The sequence below is a fragment of the Cryptomeria japonica genome, chromosome 10 (genome assembly GCF_030272615.1).
Source record: "Cryptomeria japonica chromosome 10, Sugi_1.0, whole genome shotgun sequence".
Lineage (NCBI taxonomy): Eukaryota > Viridiplantae > Streptophyta > Pinopsida > Cupressales > Cupressaceae > Cryptomeria > Cryptomeria japonica.
The window spans coordinates 67,447,136-67,467,509 of record NC_081414.1 but is presented as its reverse complement, the minus strand read 5'-3'; the positions used below and the strand labels follow the sequence as shown (position 1 = coordinate 67,467,509).

At 37.6% G+C, this 20,374-nt stretch overlaps 1 protein-coding gene across 1 annotated transcript in view; it reads left to right on the top strand.

Annotated features, from left to right (window-relative positions):
* LOC131033290 (uncharacterized) overlaps window positions 1-20,374 on the top strand; it is a 77,323-nt gene that overhangs the window by 21,355 nt on the left and 35,594 nt on the right. Inside the window, exons 3-4 of the mRNA XM_057964472.1 lie at window positions 4,547-4,591; window positions 5,417-5,554. Coding sequence (XP_057820455.1) covers window positions 4,547-4,591; window positions 5,417-5,554 — 183 coding nt within the window. The remainder of the gene's footprint in view (window positions 1-4,546; window positions 4,592-5,416; window positions 5,555-20,374) is intronic.

Genomic DNA, 20,374 nt, shown 5'->3' with positions numbered 1-20,374 from the left:
AGAGAGAAAATAGTGAAGCTGAATCACAACTATATGTTCGAACATCAGATTATAATATATGTATCCACAATACATAGTTGAAAAAACTTGATGAAAATACGAAATGTCATTGGTAATAAATTTTCAGGATCAAAATCCAAAAACCAAGCAGCAAAGGCACATACGCCTGGAGCATTATAGTAAGATTGAGAGAATACACAATTATCTAGGATACCTAGGAGTCCTCTACAACCCTAGTTCCCCTCCTCACCTATTACAGCCCAAACTCTAAATAAGAAAGCCAAAAAACCATTATGCCATGGGGTTGGATTCCCCTACATTTCAAACACAATTTCTTGATCTTCCCTCCAGAAATTAGGTACGTCAAGGCTTGATTTTGGCTCTTAGATATTATTGAAGGGACGTTGTAGAGCAATGGAGATTTGGTTTCCTCTTTGCCCCCCTTTTCCTTTGTTATAACTTATAACTCCTTAAAGAACCCAATCACCTCTTTTTGAAGATCCATTCAGGATTTTCAGGTTCTTCCATCATGATTTTTTGCTCAAGGAACTTGCTGATCTGCTTCTATTTTGTTGTAGCCCTATGAAAGAACTTAATGCTCCTATCTCCCTCATTCATCCAACATCTTTTTGACCTCTATCTCCAGGAAATTTTTTCTTTATGGTACACTTCATCTAGCATGTTCTTACTCTCATCACTAATGCACAGCTGTTGAATGGCCATCTTGAAATCATTGCCATGCTCTGTCTTGTACTTGAATCTTAATGGAAAATATGATTTTGAAAATCTCTTTATTCCAAGTCTTTCATTTCATATTTAGAAACCTTGATTTTTAGCTAAAGCAAACATTCTTGTCCAGTTCACCATTTGAGCTTCAGTTCACTATCTAGCCACTAGATCCTGATTTCCTAACAATTTTTTCTCAAATCTAAAAGGTGCACATGAGGTGGGAGTCCTCTTTGATTAACAAGCTCACTGACCAATGATCAAATATCTTTTGCCTAACTTTTGATTCCAAAGTAAGATTCAGCTCCAACCATCCTTTTGAATCTAGGAATCTATTTAACCTTTATGCAATAAAATCTTTCCCCTCATGCAGATTACTCAATATATAATGCCTGTAATAGGGTTTTATTTGCTAAGGTTGCAGATTTGTCATAAAGTTTTGTAAAGTCTCCAAATCTTGACCTCAAATCAGTCTCCCTTCTTGTCTATTAGAAGCTTCATGTAACATATTGAAGTCTAAATGTCCACTATTAGGACTTAACTTAATTTGCCCTAGAATTTCTAAACGAGGTATGGATTAAGAGCCACAATATTTGATAAATATGTAACTGCTGTTTAATATATCTTCTGAGTCTGCAACTCTTATTAGATTGGATGCTTATCCGTTTTGTAGATCCAAAATACTCAGATCAGTATATAGATTGCTGTCTTAATTTGATAATGCTGAGACTGTAATTCCTTGCTTTTAGCCAATGCTGATCTTTTTTCTTTTTTTGCTTTCAACTAATTATCACTGCTGTTTGTTATAATAGAATTGCTGCTCAATGAGATCACTGCTTCATGAATAATGGGTTTGCTGCCCTAGCTTTCTGTAATCGCAGCCTTTAATATATTACTGCTGCTACTTGTTGCCAATTGCTTTGAAGATTTACCTCTGCTTATCTGCTATTATCTTATTCAATATTTTTTTCTCCCCATTCTTTCCCATCATCTCCCATTTTATCTACTACTCATACCCTGCCCAAGAGACGTGTCTTTATGAGAGAGGTCGGCCCTAATTATTAAGCTTTATTTAATTTAATCTTTTGGTCGGCCTTAATAATGGAAAATAGCTTTTCATCTAAGTTGGCCCTCTAACAAGGCAACGATAATATAATTTATTCCTGTCGGCCTTTCATTTAATTTTTACCTTTTACTCTTTGGAAAGTCCTCGCTTAATTTATATAAAGGCTATAACCTGATTTTTTGAAGACTGCAATTACATAGATCTGTGACTAGGTTTCATGACTGCTGCAACTAGGGTTTATGTCAGGGGCATGACAGAGTCCCTCTAGATGCTATCTTTTAGCTGCTGATGCTTTGTTACTTCTTTTGAAGTGGTCCAAGCATTCCCCTTGAAGCTTGCTATCCCAAGATTTATAGAAGATCACTAACTTAAAATTGAGATGACAACTCAGACTTTGGATATTACATGTTATCCTTGAAATCTCAAGGGACCTAGATGACTAAGAATCCTCTAGTTTGACCCTCAACCTCCACACATCTACTCACGTTTTTACTAAACAATAGATCTGCCATGTTAACTTGGTTTCTTGTAACATGAGGATATCTAGCTTTTCATGGTCTGTCACAGCTTTCTATAATCTTATCTTGGAAAGGGCATTCATTCACTTCAGATTGCAAGATGTTCACAAATTGGATTTACATCTTTTTGACTCTTATGAGCACGTACATCAATAAAGGTTGTGATCCACTAGCCACCTCTATTGTGGCTTCCACTACATTTTTTATGTTCATGTAGTATTACCCTCACTTGTCTTGTCCTCTATCGTAAATCTTTTCTTAATTTGTGATTGAACTACTGGTCCCTCTCCCTTCCTTGTTCATACTACTGCCTTGTTCCTTTAGATTGGCCATTTGGTCCAGTTTAGTTATGACATTTGTTCCTAGAACTGTTCCTTAATCCTTTTCCATGATAACTTCATGTTAAGACTTCATCTATAGCATTTCTTCCAAGATATTTCTAATAATCTCCTTGAAAGCATCACTTTCCATATGTTGCCAATGTCATGAACAAATCATAGAAGGAAATCACCCTTTCATGTTGCCAATGCCATAAACACATGGCAATTTAAGTGTTTGAGAGAATGAAAAGTTATGATTGATAGGTATGAGAGCAAGTTCAAGTGTAATGTCACACTTATTTCATTGATTGCGCTAGGTAAGAAGGGCAAAGTAGATGGCTGAGTGATTGGAAATTCACAATCAGCAAATATAAGTTGAAACATAATGAAGAGGTCACATTTTTTGCATGGAAATGCCACTTCAAAGATGTGACCCAACTGACAATGATGGCAGTGAAGTGCAAGCAATAGGGAAGTTTACTTTCAAGAGAAATTGTACTTTTACAGTGGCATTATCATCAAAAAAGTGTGATGAAAGTGCAGGGAGATTATAAAAGCATGCCAAGAGGAAAATCAATCAGTTTGACTGTTGAATCACCCTTTATTAATGGCAATATCAGCATGAAATGACAATTCAAGTGGTTGAGATAACAAAAATATGCAAATGGCAACAAGAAAGGAAAACTACTCAGCTGTTAAGAACTTAAGATAATAAGATAAAATGTTGTACTTTTTCCTGTTCCCAGCCACTTAACATTATTAAATAGTGTTTTTGTTAGGGACAACTTATGCAAGCTAATGCTCAATTTTAAGAGAGGCTTTGTGGTGTTTTTGGGTTAGCATAGCCACAAAGGAATTTTGTCCATATTGACATAGTCACCCAAGTGCAAGATCAATGCCAAGCTAGAAGATTTGAAAGCAACAAGCATTAATTATGGCCATTCATTGACATGTCGACCTGTTAAAGGAAAAAAAGTAAGTTTTAAAACAGACAAGTGCTTAGTTTAATCTATATCGAAGTGTCTATTGCCTCTTTTACAGAGGAGAATTCCCATTCAGCTTTGAATTTAGTTTTAGCTTTAAAGTTGTTTTAGCTATGCTGCAAGCATTCTCATTCAGCTTTGAACTTAGTTTATTGTATTGAGATTTGATATGACGATAATAAGAATATTTATGTTCAGTTTTTGTTAACATTTGTCCTCTAGTCTTAATTAGTAGCTTTGTATATTTTAAGGACTGACGTCCTTGATTTCGCTTTGTGTTTTGTATTGTTCATAGAATGTTTCTTTTGTCAAATCCATTCTGTTGCCAATACTAGTTCATTAGCCTTTGCTTTAGCCATTGAATAGTGTTTTGTTTCTCGTAATAGATTTTTCTATGGTGAGATAAGTACTTTCAGTGTTGTACTCCTACCTTCAAGATCAAAATGATACTTATAGATTGTTTTCAAGTATGTTTAGGTTACACGCAAAACCTTTAGAAGGTAATTTCTATGGTGTGCACAAGTAGTATCTAGTTCATCTGTTTTATTTTTTTGGAGTGGATTAAATCAGGGAGCTTTTGCTGCTAATTTGAATAGAGGATTTTCTCACATACTGTTATGGTTTGAGTTGTCATGAAAGTAATAAATTAAAATGATAACAAGGTTAAAAGGAAAATTAAAATGATAACAAGGTTAAAAGGAAACCACATAAGCTTTGCCATATTTCTAACTTTCCTCACCTTTGTAGGTATTATCATTCAAGATCTTTGATAATGGTTTTGTTTGTACAATTTAGGTTGGGGCAGAGAATTTTTTTTGAATGTAAAAGCTAATCGTTCAACTAACCTATTGTTTGTTGCATTATTGAATTTTATAATTCTTGTTGTACATTTTTTCAATATTGAATGGTAATCTTTGTCATGTTTTATTAAAGGGATACGTTGCATTGGAGACTAAACATGGAAAAATTCGTATAAAGGTGAGAAAAAATCTTTTTTCTTGAAATCTTTGTTGTTTTGCACCATTTGAAAAATAATTTGACTATGAAGTATTTTATAAAATTGAGGTTTAAGAGGTTGTGTGATCAACTTTGTTGCTTTTCTTGAAGCAACCAAACTCCATGTATTTCCTCCCCCCAAAAAAATTGCCTTTGTGTTAATTACAAGCATTGCAAATTATACTTATTACAAAAATCATGGTGACCATATTCCTGACTGGGTTTACCACCTTAGTTTAGGATATCTTATGAGCATAATGCAAGATTGACAAGAATCGATGTTATTGTGGGAATGCTAGTTTTGATATTTACCTTCTTATATTATGGTTTAGTAGCATAAAATAGCCTATAGCATAGGTTCATGGCTGCTAATGAGAGTCAAACCAACTAATTTGAGAATTTGATTATAAACTGTATGCAACCATTTCTTAGATGTTAAATACAAATCCTATTTGGTAGTAACAAAAACAAAATATGTTTACTTAAGGGCTATGTAAAGGTTGCGGGTCCTCTTTTTTTATTTGATTAGTCATGATCTTTTAAACACATGGATACTCAGAAGGCCATCTTTAAATTTTTCTATTACTTCAATCTAGAGGTTTACTTATCCTTTGGTTTCAAATCAATAGCCCTTGTACTTTTTCAAGACATGCATTTTTTGAAAGTTACTATCTTCTTTGAAGGAAATTGTTTTCATGCTTAGTGTCTATGCTTGAATCTCATTAGTTTGAGAATACTATCATAGGATGTTTTCTTTTTGTTTTATACTATTATTTTCTTATTAACAGATTTTTATGATTTTTGTAGTTGCTTCCTGATTGTGCCCCACGGTCTGTAGCATATGTGATCGAGCTACTAAGATTACGCCATTGTGCGGGCTGCGAATTTTATCGTGCAGAGAAACGTGGAAACAATTGGGATATGGATGGAAATCACATATCTAAGGTACCTTTTCCATGATATCATTTTTGTACACTGGTTTACTCTATCTCACAGGCTTTAGGCTTGACAACTCACTTGAATTATGAAATAATTTGAATGTCTATCTATCTTCTTATCGTGAACTATGAAAATTATCTACATTCTTATCTTTTCTTGAATTTTCTATGTTGTGAGATTCTTATGTTAATTCTTCAAGTGTCGAAGTTTAAGAGATGAAGCCTAAAAACATGTTTATCTTTTATTTCCTTTGAAAGAAAAAGAATGTCAAATGATATAATAATCACGTCTAACCAAAGTGGGTAATAAAGAGTCCATGTTGGATTGTTGTGATCCAAAAGTGTTTTGTCAGTATGTCATGTTAATTTAATGTGAGAACATTCCTTATAATCTATGGTGTTTTGTGTTAATCTTAATATGCTCATGTTATGCAAGGGTGGTTAGATTGCTGGGTATGTAGTTGGAGGTAGGTGTAATGCCCCCTACTAAGTTTGGTCCTGTTTTGACGCTAATTCATCCATATCAACATACTTATGACTGAAACAAAATTGATTAGGAGACCAAACTATCTTAAACATCACATTTCCTAAGACATTGACAGTCCAACAGAGAAACATAACCTTGTACTTGATATTGAACTCAATCTGATTTATAATATTCTATTTACTCATTCATTGAAATTACTAATTTCTATATATATATATAGATTAATTAATTTATTTTCGGTTAGTATTAAAACATATATATTATTTTACTAGAGAGCAGTCTTATAAATAATTGCAGCCATTATATTATTCCCTATAATTATATTATTATTTATTTTGAACAGTATTATTGTATACATTTTACTGCAGAGCTGTTTATATAAAATATTGTAATAATTGTAATTTTATTATTATTATTATAATTATATTAAGATACATATTAAGCAAATCCCATGCATACCACCAAGAACGAAGATGTTACTGCCAGTAATTTAATAACAGATCTGATCTGTTCTGATCTGATTGATGGCGATCAGAATGATGCAACTAGACCCCCTTTATGCACACAGACTATAATTCTCAATCTCTTCCATGGTTACCGATATTATATATTCCCCCCTGAAATGAGAATGTATCCTCCCTAAATATCATACCAGAGACTTGACGTGAGGGGTTGTGTCTTTTAAACATTGCATTCTTACTTAACAACGTGCCTCTTCCTTAATTGATTTATCATTATTTAATACAGATCGTAAATTATACAAGTTTGCCTACTTGCAATTAACATACATCACACCTTTAACAATTGCATCTTTTCATGTGTCATAATCATGGCTTATTACCAATTCGTACCACTTGATAATATGTCCCCTTTGTTAACTTCCAAACAGATCGCACTAGTTTAATTATTGTTTCTTATTTATGAATTTGTCAAAACATTTCTGTAATGAATCACAGCACGGCCTTGATTATAAGTGTGATTCTGACGACAGCAATCATCGATGATAAACTAATAGTTAGTCATCACCCTCATCGATCCTTCTATCTTCCTTGATCGATATATGCAACGCACACTATCTTATTGGTCACTTGTATACGCAATTGGGTGGATAGCAGATTAAACCTTTTGTCTTCATTACTACAACTTATTCATTAATCACACATGTTATCATTTGCCTTAGCGGATATTCTTTGACTGTTATTTCTTCAGCGCTAAATAATCATTAATTGGGGTAGTGATAATATGATATCTTATGTACTACAAATACAGATCGTTGCTCTTGCAATATTAAGTATGATCGATAAAATAGTCCACTTCTCCTGTTGCAACCTTTGATACGGTATTGACAACGATGGTCGTTTTGGTTTGGCTCGATACTTTCATGTGCGATGATTATAATCGCTCTTTTCTACCTTTCTGTATTTAACATTAACCGAGTTTATGGAATGTTTGTTTGATAATCCCTGGATTCAATAATCTTCCATGTGATAGTGTTGATTACGGAGACATATATTCATCAACATTTCTTAGCTGGGATCGTATACGAAAGGAGTTTTGGTATTTAGCATAGCTCGACCAGTTGCCGGCAGTGAGGAATCATTTATTGTAGAATTCCCTAAGTCGGTAATACCAAAAGATGATAGAGGAAATTCTCCAGAACCATAGTCTATTAAATATTAATCAAATGATAATATTTAATGGATGGATAAATAAATTTTAAGAATATTATTAGTAAAATATTAATTAAATAATAATATTTAATAAATAAATAAATCTCAAATAATCATTTGTTTTTTAATTATTATATTAATTATTAATAATAATCGTTTCCTTTAGGATACATATAGCGATCAAGGAGGGGACATGACAGTAGGTACTCAGGTGGTTGTTGCATGCCAATTTTTTTTAGTGTATTTTCTTCCAAGCATGTTTAAAAAATTGTAATTTAGCCTGTGTTTATTGTCCATTCTCTGCAACTCTGTTCTTGTGAGTTTTTTACGAGTGGTTTAGAGCCTGTAGAAGAAGATGGGTGAAAGGAGAAATATTTTTGTTGTTTGCATTTCTGTTAGAAAATGGGGGTGGTTTCAGATTGAGTCGCTGCTAATCTTTTGTTTCAGTTTTTCATGATATCTTAGTGGGCTGGGCATGGATTTGTTAGCAAGAATGTTCCTTTTCTGTTTGTTGTGTGGCTGCTTTCAGAAATAATGTTCCTAGGTGTTGGATGAATAGTTTTGAGTCTTGACACAGTGAAGGAGAGGGGGCTAAAATGAATGATGGCCTGTACCTTGCAGAAACATCTAACTACCCTATCACAACCCAGAAAGTTTTGACACAAGACTACCCTAACATGTGCAAGATTCAACAACACTTAAAAAATTTAATATAAACCATGCAAGACCATTTGAACACATAGGAATTGCTTCAAATCTCATTTAATTACCCATTTGATTTAATATAGTATTACAATGATCATGTTTATAGCTCTGTTGCAAACCTAACAAGACAAAATTACATCCACAAATTCTGAGAAAAATCTAGCAGAGTTTCCCCTTGTTAATACATCTAGACCTGCTAAAGAACACTGTAAGCAACCTATAACAACAAGCACAGACTTTGGGCTCTAAATACTTGCAAAACAAAATGGAATTTCTACATTCTCTTCCTTCAACCTACAAATCTTGAAGAAGTCTTGCCTTTTGTTCCTTCAACCTGCAGAACAACTCTATGGAAGTGTAATAACCCTAGGATTACTTTCAAAACTCCAAGTTCCAAGCTCATTAACTAACATCTGTTAAAGATAATCAAACCCTAAACAAGAATAGTCATAAATCTGTAGACTAGCATGCACTAATAGATTTGTAACAATAAGTTCTCAAACAAGAGCATCATATTAATGAAATTAGTCCATAATCCTTCCTACAGTTAGCAAACATATGCAGATCTGGAAAAAAATCAATGTCTTTACAGAAATGCCTTCCGATTACAACAGCAGTATACTAGGAGAAGGTAGATTTCTCTGTGCAGGGAGATAACCAGCCCTTGTAATTAAAACCACTACAAATCCCAGTGAAAATTAACCAACACTTGCAATTTTCAAACACAACAATTCAAAAGTCTACAATAATTTGCCTTAACAAAGTGAGCACAATTATAACACAGCAACCTTCAATATAAAATAATATGATCTGAATTATGAAAACCCTTACAGTAGGTATGATAATAGTGAAACCCTTACAGTAGGTATGATAATAGTGTCTCCGAGTGTACAAACAGCCTAGAAAAGTAGTCTAGAGTCACAGATCTAGAGGACTTTTACAGGGCAGATAACCAGCAACATAGAGGGCCATTATACTTAACGCTGGCTATCTGATTCCAATTCATTTTGCTGGTTTGTAATGACAGTCTGCAAGTGGAGGCCCTTCTGACCTCCTTGGAAGTGGTGCAAATGTCCAATCTTTGATGCAGCTTGTATCCTAGTGATTACACCTTCCTTGATATTCACCACTTAATTTTCTGTCCTCAGAGGTTGCAATTAAAGGTCTGGGCATTTGATTACATGCCGAGCATGGAGTAGTTTGGCGCTGGAAGACTCCTGATAAACCTCTGTGAACTGGGCGCTGGAAATAGAAGAAAATTCAGAACTGAAATGGGCATGATTTAGAGGAAAATTTGATGAAACAAGGTCAGGGTTTTCATCCTAACCTTGTAGGCCTACTAGGGTTTTTCGTCCTGCAAACCATATCAAGATAATATTCCCAAAATTTCATCAATTTCTTCTCCCTCCTTTCTTCCAGCCAGCTAAATCATATTTATGCTTGTTTGGTTTAAAGTTGGTGCCCAAACAGAAAATCCTGGTCGGCCCAAATAAATAATATATTGTTATTTTTTAAATTAATGTTGGCACCTAGAAGTCTAGGTTCTCCAAACTATCATTATATATATATTTGTTAGTGTTGAAAAACACTTTTTAAAAACTGCTGAGCTGACTCAGCTAGGGCAGGGACACGAGAATCCTCCCATCCCCAATTTGCTTGCCCTCAAACTAAGTTACTGGGTTTTACCTTTTTTGGGTCTTGTACCTGTTTCAGGAGTGTCCGAGTGTGGGTACACTTGTGAATGCCCAAGGAGTGCCCTAGATGCCTCATATTCCTAGTGGGTACGCACCCGCATACCCACAGGGAACCCGAGGCGTCCAATGCACTCCCTGGGCATTCCCAAGCGCCAAAAAGTTAAATTATTAAACATTTTTTAACATTTTTTTGCAAGCAAGAAAAAGAAAACCCTAAAACGACTCTAAAAGCACCATTTTGCCCAATACAAACATCATTTTGCTCTCTTCACTCTTTTTTTCTCATTTTGGCATTTGGAAAGGCAGTTGGTTTATTTCGAAGGTGATTGATTGGGGAGTGCCAAAGGAGCAAAGAGAGCTTGCACAAAGGAGATTTAATCATCAAAGGTAAGCATTTTACCGTTTTCTTTAGTCTTTTAACAATTTTTTTTCAAGTTTTTGATGAATTTTTACAAGTTTTTATTTTTTTCTTAGAAAATAAGAAACAAGTTTGACTATTTGTTATAATGTTTTTGGATCTTTTTTTTGAACTTTCGTTAGTTTGTACATATTGTAGGTTTGCATATGTTTTTTTTTATAATTTAAAGTTGTATAATTTCTTATAACAACAACATCAAACCACAAGAATGGCCAATAGTTCAAGTTCAGTGGGTGTTGATGCAAACAAAAAATTTAAATTGATAGGGCATCTTCTTTATGGAAATATACTATGATGCTTGAACAACTTCCAGGAGGTGGGGCATTCCTTTGGAATTGTAATGAGTGTAAAACCAACTTTAAGAACTCATATAGTCGAGTGAGAAATACTTTTGTGCCGTATGTGGGAAAGGGATTAGAGTATGTGAAGGGCCATCTAGGAAGAGATTGTCAAATGAAAAAATAATGGCATACATTAGAGAACAAGAAACTGATGTTGTGACTGAAAGAGCAAAACTAAGATCTAATCCTTTAGCAAGGAAAAAATCAATGATTTTTTGTCATATTGCTATTAGGATTCCATTGTGTAGTTTTCGAGTCACTCATTGACCCATGATTCATGAGTAGTGGTTCACAAGAACCCATCTCTCATGAGAATGAATGGTACACTTAGCACTCATTGCATCTATGTGATGTTCACAGAGGTGAAGCATTGGTCTTTCCCAGGAGGTAACCCATCCTAGTACTACTCCAACATGATTTTTTACCTATAGATTCTCATTTAGTAATGGCCTCCCAACATCGTTTCTTAGAGACACCTTCTATCCAAGCAGAAGATCTACTCTTTCCCACAAAAGAGGCACACTGGACAAGGCATTGCAAAATGAAGCAAGAGACATTGCAGAAGGAAAAGTTGCATGTTGCATTTATGCCTATGGTCTTCCTTTCAACTTGGTGAGATCACCATATTGGAAGGAAATAGTGGCAGCAATCAATAGTGCACCTTTTGGTTTCACAGGTCCTAGGTATGAAAAGCTATGCACCACCTTATTGGCAAGATATTTATTTTCGTAGAGACATCACTCAAACTAGTTAGGGATTCTTGGATTGAAATAGGAGTTTCTATTCTTTGTGATGGATGGAAAGATTGCAAAAACTGTCCTTTAATAAATGTTATTGTAGTGTCCCCCAAAGGGGCAATGTTTTTGAAGGCAGGTGATTGGGAAGGGCAAATCAAGGATGCAAAATTCATTTCTAAAACCCTCATTGAGTCCATAGAGATGGTGGGTCCTGAAAATGTTGTCCAAATCATTACAGACAATGCAGTATTTTTTAATTTTTAACATTTGTATTGTAGACTTTAGTACTTAGCATTCTTTAATATATTTTTTATTTTTTATTTTTAAGTTGTGTTGGTTTTCTCTCCAATTTCAACAGGTTGGAAGTTCTTCCACTTAATGGAATTAGAGTACATACTCCTTTATCCAATCAATGAAGCATACCATGTTGGCTGCAAAAAAAGAAGACTTGGTTTATGTTCATTCCAATTTGTGTCTTCTATCACATAAGTAAGAACACTACAAGGAAGGGTCAACAAAGCACTCGGACATAGCCCCTATGTGGACCAACTTGGATGCATCTATTCAAAAGCTTGCTAGAGTCACTATAGATGATGATGAGACATCACCTAGTAGGAGTGGCACTGCATTTACTTGTGGTTCAAATGATATTGAACTTGAAGCAAACGAGATCTTGATCTAGATCCTTTTCATGATTGATCAAGATTGAGGACAATTATTGTTTTTGATTGTATTTATTTCAATTTTGTAATTGAAATGATTTTCATTTGAATTGTGACCCTAGACATATATGATATATATTATATGGCATATGACATTATTGAAATTTTGAACTATCAATTGGTATTTAATATTTATCCTTATCACTACCATTTTGGCATTTGGCATTGATCAATGATGGAGTATCATACTATCAAATGTATTTAGTTTTACAATTCTATATACTTTTAATTTTTTTTGTATATATATACACACCATACCCAAACGTACCATACCCAAGAAAATATTTTTGCCGTATTGGTCTACATGTATCCCGTATCTGTACTCGGTCCCATACCAAAACTGACAACTTAGCTCTCAAGCAATGATAACTCTGGAATCATTGCCCACTTTATGCCAAAGATGCTCACAAATCTTGGGCGTTACCCTTGTGGTTTAATGAATAAACTATCCTCTGTAGCAGTACTCACCAATCCTAGCTTCCTTTTGGCTCTTGCCATCTTAATGACCACATCATCATATGTGTAAGCTTCATCATCATAGACCAAAACCTCTCCCGCGTCCCTATTATGAAGCTCACCTAGGAGTTCACAATTGTTGATCATGATACCCCTTGCTGTTCCCTTTTGAAAGTGGTATAAAACTGATTGTATGAGTACAAATAGGTGATTGCCTTAGTCACATTTAAATCTAATCTTGACCTTTGTCATTGCTAATAATGTCGGGGCATACATACTCAGTGTTCTCTTCATGTGGGACCACCAACTTGCCTTGCTATTCCAAAATCTCTGAAAAGTAAATATATGTTGACTGAAAACCTTCTTGTATCATTCCCATACGTCTCCTCACAGTCGGAATGTGGAAGATGCATCTTCAACTTCTTTATGGCTGTCCCAAGGAGGTGGGAAGAGATGGAAAAATTGGTAGCAGTAGTACTAAGATGGAAGATTCAAAATCCCTATGCTAAGATAATGTTTCCTTCTCAAAAGGTCCATTTTATCCCATAACCCATAGGGTGGCCATCTTTGGTGTGCTATCATGAGCATATTCAAAATAGTTCGAACATTATCATAGTAGAGTATCTTTCCCTTGGAAGGAATCCTTGGTTATCTCCTTTCATTGAATGGCCTGATCTTTCTGAATGCTCATCTTCATTTTTTTCATTTCAGCCACACTTGGGGACTCTTTTGAAATGCCTTGGATTATCACTTCCTTCCCATCTGCCTTGAATTTGAACTCCATTGTTTGGTATTTACGGGTCACTTCCCCAAGTGAGTGTAACCATTACACGCCTAAGACTATGTCTTCCCAAACTTGATGCCTTCCCAAAGATAAGTTGGACTATTGTATTCTCCCCTTACAAGGAATAATATGGCTGTTTGCAAGCTTATCCTTAAACCCCTCAATATTGTTTTTGCATTCAAACCTTTCCTAGAAACCAGATCGACATCTATAAAGTTATGAGTGGCCCCATTATTAATCAATACTATTACTTTGTGACCTTGCAAAACCCCTTGTAACTTCAAAGCCTCTTGGGGTCTCTTCTTTTCTCATAGATTCTATCATTGCCTCAAACTCAACTTCTTTTGTCCTTGAATCCTCCTTGGGAAGAGCCTCTATATAGTGTATTTTCCCTTTTCCCAAGCATCTATGTCTCGACACCCATGACTCTCTACATGAAAAGCACTTCTTCCTTCAGAGCTCATTCTTTGTTTCTTCAATCTTGCTTGGTTTCGATAGTAATGCCATTGGTTTCAGGGTATCTTTTTGGATAGTTTTCTTATCCTGCACTATTGGAGAAGGCTTGTGGTTGACATTACCTTTAACCATTGAATCCTTGTCATGTCCCCATTTTATGGTTCTCTTGTAGTGCATCTGGTGTTTGGCTTTATGGGTTGGTGTTGTTTACCCTTTGGGACACACATTTCTGGCGGGACCCCCTTCAGATCCTTGTTGGACCAGGCGAATACGTCCTTGTATTCCACGAAGATTTTGAATGCTGCGGCCTTTAGCACTGGGCTCCAATCGTCGCCTACCCAGATATTTTGGGGGTTGGCAGTGTCTCCTAAGTTTGTCTCCTTCACGGTGGGGTCTTCGTACCGCATTGGTCTATCCTTTGAAAATTCGTACGCCGGAACATCATTTACTTTGGCGTCTCCCTCCTTGTACTCCATGTATTCTGGCGGGAACTCCTCCTTCTCGCTTGGCTCGTCCTCAATTTGTAGCATGTGACAAGCAGGATTAAACACTTCATAGTCTTCCATTTGCCAGTGGAAGAGTCCATTCAATGAGGAAGTGTCATCTTTTGAGCATCCACTGAGTTCAAGCACTCCTTCGTTGTTTGGTTCCCTCTCGTCTTTACCTTCATAGGAGTCCCACTCCCATCTGTTCGAATCCTCCAAATCTAAGTCAGATGACACAAGTTCCTTGTTGACAACCTGGGTCCTCAGATCAATGGTGTACTTCCGCTCCCCTTTCTCCATGGAAAGGGTGTTCTTCTTCCAGTCGTGGTTCACCTTTGTTGTAACTAGCCACCCTCTCCGTAAGATGGCGTCATACCCCTTCTTCTTGAGTGGGATTACCACAAAATCTAGTAGGAAGGGTTGTGTGTCGATGGTCACTGGCTAGGCCATTAGGGTGCCGAGTGGCTTGATGCCGTCCTGGTCTGCACCTACCAAGTTGAATGTGGGTGGCCATAGTGTTGGCTTCTCGAGTTTCTTCCATGTATCCTTTGGCAGCACATTCACCCCCGAACCTCCGTCCACGATGGTGTCTTTGAGGATAGCCCCGAGAATTCCCATCTCTACTACCGCAGGATGCCGACCACTATTTAAGGCCAACAACATTGGGTCAGCCGAGGGGTTGACCGGTACTTCTGCCCGTGTCGCACCCAAAGGTGCCTGTGCAGTGGTTTGTACAGAACTAAAAATGGCGGTTCTCAGCTGTGGCATTGTGTCTAGAAGGTCCTTCACCCTTATTGGCACCTCCATCTGCAATACTTGCGCAATTATGTTATTTTCAGCTTCAGTACGGGATGATTTACTCACACCTCTTTGTTCTGTCGTTCGGCTGTCATCTCACGCTCTATATTGGCTTTTGCCTCCTGTAATCTCTCCTCCGTATGGCGGTCGGGATAAGTGGCCTTTTTGGTCTGAGCGCGGGTGATTGCCAATACTTCTTTCTCGCCAGTCTTCTCAATGTTGAGGAGGTTAACCCCTAGCTTGGGGCAATTTGTCTCATTGTGGTTTCCAGGACCAGATCATCTGCACAAGTGCTGCGATGCCTCCTCTTTCTGGCAATCCTGTGCAAAGTGTCCCCACTGGTTGCATGCTTGACACTGGATCATTGGCCGTCCCTTGGCATCATACTGCATTCGATTTCGATTATTGCTATTATTATTGTTGCCTCTTCCTCCCCTTCGGTTACCTATGTAAGCACCAGATGATGCCATGGTGTTGGCTTGGGTCTGCGATGTGCTTGCTGTCATTGACGACTGCTCTTGGGTGAAGAGCACTTGGTTCCCCCATGTCTTCATGTTGTAGGGACATTCTTTGGTAGAGTGTCCCAACACTTAGCAAATATCGCAGAAGGTCTTTTTTGGACAAGAGCCTTTTGTGTGACCTTCCTCCTTACATTCTGCGCACCATACTTCCTCATTTTTGCTAGTACTTCCCTTCATGCTCTTGAATTCCTTCATCATGCGGTGCATATCCTTTTGAAGGGCTTGCACCTTTTTACTTGACCCCTCGTCGCTGCTACTTCCGTCGGATGAGTCCTCCTCTCCAGAGGATTTGTCCGTCTTCTTCCCGGATGTCTTCCCTTCACTCTCTAGGTCCATTGCCCGATTATAGGCATTGTCGTAGGATATGGGGGGCACAATTTTCATTTTCCTTCCGAGTGACGATTTTAAGCCCTCCACAAACCACCTTTTCTTCAACCCATCGCCGGGTTGGTTATCCATTCTTCCCAACAATTCCTTGAGGCGTCGGCTATATGCTCGGATGGTCTCACTTTTTCCTTGCTTGGTGCTCAAGATTTCTGCTACGATTTCATTATCATCTCTGAGGAGTTGAAACTCCTTTTCGAAGGCTTTGTGCAATTCATCCTAAGTTGTCAGTTGGGTTTTGTTAGCATCCGAGTACCAATTGATGGCTACTCCTCGTAGGGTGGCGGGGAATCGCACCATCCATTCCGCCCTATCGGTCACACCATTGGCCGACCAAATTGTCTCACATGTATGACAATGCCGTACGGGGTCTTCTTTCCCATCTCCGGTGAACTTCGGTAATTTTTGCCGATTTGCCATTACGTTTCTTGGCGGCGGCCCGGTCTGCCCTTCGGAACTCGAATTTAACCCTCCAGGAACTCCTCCTCCAGACACTGGTCCTCCCGAAGGTACTCCGCCGAGATTTGGTCCGTTGGGTCCCACCAAGTTGCTTTGACTACCAGGGTGTGATGAGCCTGCCTCGAACAGATTGCTTCTACTACTGTGACCTTGTGTCCTCCTGACACCTTCGGTCGCACCGGTATCCTCGGCCTCTCTGTCCTTGGTTTTTGTCTCGTCTTCCCTCTTGGTCTTGACACCTTTGTATGGCGTGTACGGCTCAATCGTACTCCCATCACCGATCTCTTCCAATGTTAGGGAAAGGTCCCCCAACCGTTTCTTGGTGGTTTCTATTAGTGTGGAAACCTGGCCCTCCCCAGAGCCATTGGTGCCATTTCTGCCGCTTCCTTCCTCGGCAATCCTCCTGAATCTTCTTCTTCATTCTACTTGCTGCTCGAGAATTGATGCTCGTTGAGTGGCTTCAGAGTCCCCTATGTATTCCTTCTTATTTTTGTCCTTATTTAGCAGATTGGGCATTAATTCTAAATTCTCCTTATGCAATAGAACAAGACATCATATTGAAAAGAACACTTTTATTAATTCATCCTTGGTATACAATGTATGTCACTACAGTGGAGGTGTTCTTGTTTATTCTCCTTCACCCTTATGCATTCAGGGATTATTCATCCCTCGGTCGGTTTCATTATGCTCCTCCTCTTGGCGTTTGTGAAACTCCTGTAGGATTTGCTGGTGTCAGTTCTCCCAATAGGTGTCTTCCCTGCGGTTTTGGAGAGCCAGAAATGCCAATGCCAGAAGGTTGGGCAAATCGCTCATCAACCGATTTACTGCCGGGCTTACATCAAGCGCACTCCACACAACGTCCTCTGGAACATCTTCGGTGGTGGCTTCCCTTCGTACGTGTGTTTCAATCGCCACCTGGAGGATGCAGGAGAAATCTTTTGCGAGTGCTAGTTCCCCCTCGAACAGTTCTTCAGGTTCTTTGTCCGGGTTATTGCTTGTCCCTTTGGCCAATGGTTGTCCCATTATTCGTGTGCCATGTAGTATACTCCCGTGCTCCGGATAAATTTCGGCAACGGCGCCAGATGTTTACCCTTTGGGTGAACAGTTTAGAACATACAGATAGAATACTCAATGCAAAACAATAATGCCATAGATACCAGATAAGATCAAGCAAATATAAGAGATACTATTCCATTCATAATCATGTGTGTCTTTACAAGTGACCTTCCATGGTATATAAAGGAACCGAGGGGGTGCGAGGGACAACAGTCGCACCTGTAACTACCATCCCTCGGTTACCATACTAACAAAGACAAGTACTACTTAATTAACTGCTGTTTTATTCTTGTACAATATTACTGCTAATAGGTGTCAACAGGATCAAAGGGGTATTTCGATGTTGCTAGTGTGTTTAGATGGATTAATGGAGATGAATGACACTTTCTAGAGTAATTTGGGACAACTTGTCTAAGACTTACTATTTTTAGTAAGTGTTAGTTTGGACATCGATTGGTCAATTGGGAGTTTTGACCGTCTTACTATTTTTAGCAGTTACTATTTATAGTAACCACTATTTTGACAGCTGGTCATAACTTTAGTCTCCTCCAGCTCAGTGTGCAACATCTTAAGTTTCAGGGTTTGGGCAGTTATTTCTATTTTTAGCAAAAGGCTATTTTAAGAAAGTGCTAGTTTTAGCACTTGATCATGGTCTCAATTCCTCTCTCAGTTCAATGGGTTTCAGTTGAGCTTGGTGACTTATATTGCTTTCAAAAGAGATTTATTTTATTTTATTCACTCAGTCTTTATAAAGTGCTTTTTAAAAATATCCCCCCTTGCCTAGTAACATGAAGTTGTTTTAAAAAGAGGTGCCATTTGACATCTAAAATGGACGCCTAAGGAAGAGGAGAAATATTTATTTTATTGAGCTTATATTATGCTTCCAAAGGGGACGTTAAGGAGGAATAATAAAACATAAAGTAAATTTTAAATGTTCAATTTGAGAACTCAAAAAGGTTTGAACTTCCTTGAGGATTTTAAGTTGCTTTCAAGTTCCAGTTTTGGAGGGAAAAGGTTTCAAATTGAAGGATGGTTGCCCTAATTTCCTTTTCACTCTATATATTCATGTTTTGAGCTCTCATTTGACATGCTTTGACAACTTAATGTTATGTTGCGGGAATGAGCTCAAGGTGTTCTTCTTTTTCTGGTTTAGGAGGAAAACCCTCTTCTTTGTTTGCTAGTTTCGGTAGTGAAACATCCACTCTAGCTGGTTGGTGCTCTTGGTTTTGGCTAACAGTGATTTTGGTTTTGTTCGGTGTGATGGGTTTGAAGATATATGAAGTATGCTGATGTGGGTATTGTGATTATGGTTATTTGCATCATTTGAGGGAGCACTCATTTAATAAGGAAAAATCATCCCTATGTATTGGGCGCCTATTCTTGCATAGGATGTGGGTTTTGGCAAATGTTGTAATCTGCCTATTAGATAGTCAAACTGCTCTTGAAAGTGGTATTTTTGAGTTTAAAATCTGCATATGATCACTAGTTGTTTCCATGATATTTGAAGAAGTTTGGAGAGGTTTCTGATTTCATGAAGAACTGAAAAAATACACTTCTTGGCACGAATACCAGGTCTGCAATTTGTTTCAATAAGTATGATTTCTGATTACTGTTGTTGCATTCTGATTTGAATTGGTTTTCCAAGTTGATTTGAAAGAAAGTATATGTTTAAACTCTTTATACGTTAATTTTTATTGTATGCAACATTATGATGAATGAAATATAAAATACAAACACTTACACAATTCCTTCTTTTCTATCACAAACAACAAAAAAATTAGGGGTGGACATTACAATCCTCCAAGCTCAAAGCCCTCTTGATGGCCTCTTGCAAAGAACTTGGCTCTAATGTTCTCACCAACCCCTGAGTGAATCTACAAGTCCTTCTACAAAGAGCACTAAAAGTCTCCTCTCCATCACATCTGGAACCATCATTGAAAGCCTTTGGAACTCTGCTACATAATGCTCAATTGATCCCTCCCAAAGTTGAACTACTTGCCACTCGGCAAAACTCGCCAAGGGCTGGAAAAAAAACTCGGGAAAACTCGGCGAAAAACTCGGCAACTTAAAAACATGCTTAAATTTAATTAAAAATGCATTTTTTTGCAAAATTTAATGAGAAGATGCATCCAATGAGTCAATAAATGAGAACACAAAAGAAACAAGCTGATTCTAGATATATTTAAATGCAAAGTATCTACAAAATCGCATCCTCATGAGGAATGCTGATGGCTGGAAGCCTGGAAGCAAAATGGTAAATAGTTTTTGTAAAACTAAAAGTAAATACATCATTTCAACTACAACTTCCTCTTCCCAGCTCTAGCAAAAACTGGGGGAGAGGTAGAACTAGAGGGTCTAGTCCTAGAAGTCTGCAGTGGGCGTGAGGCGTGTGACTGTGCCTCCTCGCTCGGTATGGCTGGCTCATCCTCCATCCTGGCTGAAGCTATGTCTCCACCTTGTGGCACTGGCATTGACTCCTCATCCTCTTCCTCCTCAATGTCATCCATCGTGAAACCAAATCCACCCCCCTCCTCCTACATAGCCCACCTCTCGAAATCAATGATGCCATCCTCGGAAAACAATGGAGGCCACTCCTGTGATGTCCAATCACTATAAGGATCTATTTCATCCAAGTTAAGTGGACCACCTTCTAC